The following is a 6,071-nucleotide window of genomic DNA, read 5'->3' on the forward strand; positions in this document are numbered from 1 at the left end:
ACCCTCACAGCAAGGAATTTCTTCCTCATGTCCAACTCAAACCTCCCCTCTTCCAGTTTAAAACCATCCCCCCTCATTTGCACATCAACTACAATCCTTACTGATTATTACAGACTCTTCTTACTCTATGGCCTCCAAACAATGTTATCTTGAGTTGTGGTCTTTCCCCCCCCCTCCTCTTCAGCCTTGCCACAGAAGAAGAGGAAGCCATGGTGTGCATTCCCTGTATTGTCATTCCTGTTCTCCTCTGGGTCTACAAGAAGTTCCTGGAGCCTTACATCTACCCCATCATCGTGCCCTTCATCAAACGGGTTTGGCCCAAGAAAGCTGTGGAAGAAAGAACAACCACAGGAGGAGGCCAAGGAGCCACCACTGGAAATCCACAGGCACCTTCAGGCACCAAAAGAGATCAGGAGGATGAGTTCGGAATTTACAGAGTAAGATGAATTATGGATTTAGTTCATGAGGGAAAAGTCTGGATAAAGCACCTGGTGGATGCTTGATTTGGATGCCAGATGAGATTGAATAGTTGGGTGTTGTACAGCCCTTTTTGCGGGTGGTTTCTTAGGAAAGAGGGTTATTCTGGGCCAGGTCAAAAGAGTGGCTTCAAGACAGCTTCTGGTAGGGCTTGGAAGGACAGGAGCTGCACCCAATCGTGGGAACATTGGAGTGAATTTCTGATTTTCTGGCCATGAGTGGCTGTTCCTTCAGAGAAGGAAGAAGCCCAGCAATGGGCACAGCACAGCAGGTGGCTCAAAGCTCTGCCACTCATGATGATGTGGCAACCTTCCAGCTCTGCAGATTATGCATCTGCTGCTTATCTCTTCTTAAGCAAAACAAAGCCAAGATGTCTGTGTTGGCTCTGCCCTCATCCCTTCCTCCCAGAGCTGGAATTAGAGGCACCACCACTTTGTGGACAAACCTGCAGGAAGAACCAGGCTTTGCTTCCAGAAGTCATTCTCTTCACCAACTCTTCTGGGATTAGGTCTTTTTTTCTTGCCATCCCATTAATTCTGATGCCTTTTCTTTCCAGTTTGAAAGTAATGGTGTGGCCAATGGAATCATTGCTGGGAGATCTACAGAGGCTTCCAACAAGAAAACAGATTAAAGGAATCAATCCCTAAGGATTTTCCTGTTGTCTGCAGTGAACTGGTGATACTTCTCTCACTTGGGAGACTTTCTTTTTCTTTGCACATTTTAGCTGAATCAAACCCCTCATCCCTAACAGGAGAAAGGTCCCTTGAGCCACTCAAATGGCAGCCAGCACAGTTGTTCATTTATTCCTTTTCCCCACTGGAATTACTTCCCATCCAGGAATCTGTTTGGTGTGATTAGGAATTAGGTTCAATAATTTAAGAATAAACAGGGAGGTAAATGTATTTTAGCATCACTAACTGCTAGTGCAGCACTCAAGGCTTGCACCTTAAAACCTGTTGCTGTTGTTGACCTGGCTGAAGAACCATGAATTGCACTGTGGCAAGATCAGCATCCTGGTTCAGTTATGAAAAAGAGAGATTTCTTCTTTTTATTTTCATGTCAAATCCATGGATCTTTAATACTGTGCTCAAAATTATTAAAAGCAGAGTCTGGATTTCAGATGTAATCTTGTTTTTTCCCTACTATCTTTTCCCTATCTCTCCTCCAGAGGAGCAGCAGGGGCATCATTGTTGCTTTCTGTTTTTCTTTTGCTTTAAAATGGTGCAGATCAGTTTAAGGAAAAAGAAAACAGCACCTAAAAACCCAAGTAAAATCTCTTTAAATTGCTTGTGGAATTAGGATTATAATAAAGCAGGATTTGATTTATGAAGAAGTTGCTTCGTAGAATTGTTTGTAGGCTTCCGACCTAGAAATATTTGGGGTGGTAACAAGATCTTTTAAAACCTGTAGACAGGCAGAAGAAGGTCATAAAACTCCTGATTACATGATAAGAATGTGAGCTCAGCAATTTCCAAGTTTCCTCCTCTTCGGAAGGTGCATCTGGTGCATCCCAGCATGGCAGTGTGGTTGGGAAGCATCTGAGGTGTCCCTATGTTGAGGAGGGAATCAAATTTGTCTTCTCTGCCAAACCAGAGCTCTCTTGAAATTCAGACCAAAACCATTCCAGCCATGTTGGATTGCTCTTCAGGGTTTCCCAGTTCCAAGAAGTCCTACCTAAGGAATGTCTGCCTGAAAAGGTGTTTCTTTTTGTATGTGCAGCCCTTGAAGCTGGAAAATTATCTGCAATGTTGGCAGCTGGATATTGGTTGTTGCTACAACCAGTACTTCATAGACTCCCAGGCTGGTTTGGGTTGGAAGGGACCTTAAAGATCATCTGGATCCAACCCCCTGCATGAGCAGGGACTCCACCCACCAGCCCAGGTTGCTCCAAGCCCCATCCAACCTGCCCTTCAACACTGCCAGGGATGGGGCAGCCACAGCTTCTCTGGGCAACCTGGGCCAGGGTCTCACCACCCTCACAGCAAAGAATTTCCTCCTCATGTGTCACCTCAATCTCCCCTCTGCCAGTTTTAATCCATTCCCCCTCATCCCATCCCTCCCTGCCCTTGTCCCAAGCCCCTCCCCAGCTTTCCTGCAGCCCCTTCAGGCACTGGAAGGTGCTCTAAGGTCTCCCTGGAGCCTTCTCTTCTCCAAACTTCCATAATGAGTCAAATCACAGAAAACTCCCTGGAAGACGTTACCTGTTACGAATTGCTTTCTTAATGAGCTAGTTTGTTAGGAGGTGAATTTGCTATTACTGTTCAATCAGCTTTTGCATGATCCTTGGAATGTGATCCCCTCCTGATCAGTGGATCACAGAGAGATCTTTGCCCAAGTCTGATGAAGTACCTGGCCTTGGTGATACCAGAACCTGGTTCTGTTCTTCTGAGTGTGCAGATGTGGTGCAATTCAGACAACAAAAAGATGACAAGACTAACTGTGCACTCCTGTATCTTCTCACAGACACTCTCCTTGTGGATTGTGTAGTAGAAAAGACAGGGATTGGGAAGGAGAATTGAAGGAAAGAGGTCATATTAGTCTCTGATTGTTTTGATCCTCCTGATCTTTGGATATTTCACCCATATTGTTGCAATTAATCTTGTCCTTCATTCATCAGAACTTCACCTGGGAAGAGTTGGATGTCAGCTCTGCTGTGGGGATTGGGTTTTTCAAACCAATCCCTCCCCACCTCACCCCAAACAACCAATTCCTCTTCAACCCCTTAGCATCAAAGTTCATGTTCTAAACCTGAAAACTGGGAACTTTGAAGGAAATGTTGGAATTCTCATAAGCAGGCCAGGGTTTTGGAGTAATATTCACCTCTAACAGCTGTGAACATGTCTGGAAAAATAATATAGAGGAAGAGCTGTACTGGGGCTCCTTTAATTTGTCAACATATGCAATTTATGAAGTGTACATAATTAATTAGTGTGAGCTATTTAGGATATTGCTATGCAAGGAAGTGCATCAACATGGAAAGTAAACTGGATAGTAAATGTGGCCACAGGCTGAGCTTGGGTCCTAGCTCTGGATTTAAACCCCCAGATAAAGCAGGGATGTCTTGTTTGTTAAATCTTCCTGTTTGTGCCTTCTGGGATGGTGTTTCTGTTCTTACTTGCAGTGAAACACTCCACAAGAGCCATCTGTATCACAAAACTGGCCTAAATGAGGCACTTCACTGAGCTTTTTCTCCAAGAACAGGTCAATAATCCTATTCTGTTGTGAAGAGTTAAGCAAAAAAGAATGTAAAAGTCAGGTGAAAAGAAAGGAACTGCCTGAGTTTGGCCAGGGGTGCAGATCATCTGCTGAGATGCAAAGCAGTGCACCAAGTCTTGCTTGAGATCAAGAAGTAGACAGAAAATAATGAAATCCTCACCTGAGAGAACAATATCTCTTATCAAGTCAATGTAGTTTCACTGAAAAAACATCCGTCTGTTTGGAAATTTACTAAATTCCCTAAAAGCAAGATTTGCAGAAGGTCTTGGGCACCTTGTGCTGGTGGGTGGATGTTGAGCAGAATTTACTGGAACAAGTAGCAGCTTCAGTTACCCCGAAGGCTTCCAGAAAATATCAGGTTGGGTATATTTAGGGACCAAAGTACTTCAGCAAATCTGGTTTTATTGAAATACTATTGAGGAAGAATCAAGAAATCAAAAATATTAAAAAAAAAAAGATCATTCTCAACTCATTTCAAGTGTGATTTCTTTGAGGGGAGGTTTCTCTGTGACATGGTACTTCCCATGTGTTGGTTTGCACAGGTACCTGGGTGCCAAAGACTGAAATACACCTTTAAAATACTGCAACTATGTGCACAAAAATTCCTGAAGTTCAGAAGGTTTTAGGTTCCTCATTATTTTGATGGGCTGTTTCTGCAGGCAAAGGCAACTCGGGCAGGTTAAACAGAACATGATCAGCCTCTGATGATGTCTAAACTGGCAATAAATACTGTGTAAAATGCTTTTGATTCAGTTTTATTCAGAGGACAGAGGGAAATTATACCCACCTAGCTGCTCTAATGACAGCAACACAAGATGCTGGAATTGCCCAAATGTAGAAATCTTGCTCCAGTCTTCTGGGAGCCCCTGGGCACTCTTGGGTGAGTCCTTGGAGACATTCCCTCTTGGTTTCTGGACTGTGCAGAGCACAACTGATGGAGGAACAGTCTTCTCAGAGGCTGCAGGTAAAGGAAACTAAAGAGACACTGATTTTACACTTCAGTGAGAAGTAATTCTGTTTCACTGACCTGCCTGATGCATGAAAGAAGGGATTATCATCCCTGTGCATTTTTCTGATTGCTAGAACAAGCTTGATGAACCAAATAATCTTTTGGGTTTCAGAGACTTGACATTATTTTTCTTTTCATTCAACCTGCTTGCAGTAGTTTCATGGAAGTGGTCTACAAAACCACGTTTGCTGCAGTGAATGTCTTGCTTGGGAACTGATTTTAGATGATAGTGCTGTATCTTTTCTTTCATTGTTCTACTGGAAAAATAATGGATTTGAAATGTGAAGAGATGTGTTTATACCAGCAACCTGGGCTGGTGGGAGGTGTCCCTGCCCATGCATGGGGGTTGGAACTAGGTGGTCTTTAAGGTCCCTTCCAACCCAAACCATATATGATTTGTAGGTAGATGTAGCATTGCATTTAGCATGAGGATTGCTTTTTAATTCCTTTTTTTGGTGCACAGCCCTACTTTTATAGCCCCTCTGTTGATGGGGCTCCTTTTTTCTTGCTGTAGCAGGTCCCATCAAATGCTGTATGAACATAAGGCCAAACCCTATGCCAAGATTTTTGCTTTTATGTGGCTTATATGAAGTGGTTCCACCTCCCTTTGCAATGACACTTGTTTGCATGTGTGCTATTTGCTCACACATCCAGTTTTCAGGCACACACAAGAACCCAGGCTGTGTGTTTAGTGTCACAGGCTGCGATAATGGGATCACGCTCTGGATTAATTACATTGGGAAGAGTTTCCCTTTTGAGGGAGCTACTGGGTGCTTGTAGAACCAGTTGGCTCAAAAACCAGCTCAGATAGAGAGATGGGAGGTTAAAAAAAGAAAAAACAAACTATTCAAGGAGCATGAGGGCAAGACCATGCCTGGTAAACCCTCCCAGAGTTACCTCAGGGCCTGCAGGGCAGGCCATGGTACCAGCCCCTGCCCTGACCACCCCGCGGGGGATCCAGGGAAGCCTGTTGCTGCGGGAAGGGCTCCCTGGAGGATTGTGCTGATGAGAGGAGTCGCTGACACACCAGAAGGCTGTGCTGCCATTCAGTGAGACCTGGACAGGCTGGAGAGTTGGGTAGGGAGAAACTTGATGAAATTCAACAAGGGCAAGTGTAGAGTTTTGCATCTGGGGAAGAACAAGCCCATGGACCAGTACAGGTTGGGGGCTGACCTGCTGGAGAGCAGTGTAGGAGAAAGGGACCTGGGGGTCCTGCTGGACGGGAGGATGACCATGAGCCAGCAATGTGCCCTTGTGGCCAAGAAGGCCAATGGCATCCTGGGGGGCATTAGAAAGGGTGTGGTTAGTAGGTCAAGGGAGGTTCTCCTCCCCCTCTATTCTGCCTTGGTGAGGCTGCATCTGGAGTATT

The 6,071-nt window shown here is 44.7% G+C and overlaps 1 protein-coding gene across 1 annotated transcript; it reads left to right on the top strand.

Moving 5' to 3' along the window:
* The first annotated feature begins 209 nt into the window (after positions 1 to 209).
* LOC104385859 (UPF0729 protein C18orf32 homolog) lies at positions 210 to 1,108 on the top strand. The gene is made up of 2 exons (XM_009994358.1): positions 210 to 437; positions 1,034 to 1,108. Exons 1-2 carry the CDS (start codon positions 210 to 212, stop codon positions 1,106 to 1,108), a joined length of 303 nt encoding a protein of 100 aa, XP_009992660.1.
* The last annotated feature ends 4,963 nt before the right edge of the window (positions 1,109 to 6,071 follow it).

This window comes from Chaetura pelagica, unplaced genomic scaffold, assembly GCF_000747805.2.
Source record: "Chaetura pelagica isolate M959 unplaced genomic scaffold, ChaPel_1.0 scaffold253, whole genome shotgun sequence".
Lineage (NCBI taxonomy): Eukaryota > Metazoa > Chordata > Aves > Apodiformes > Apodidae > Chaetura > Chaetura pelagica.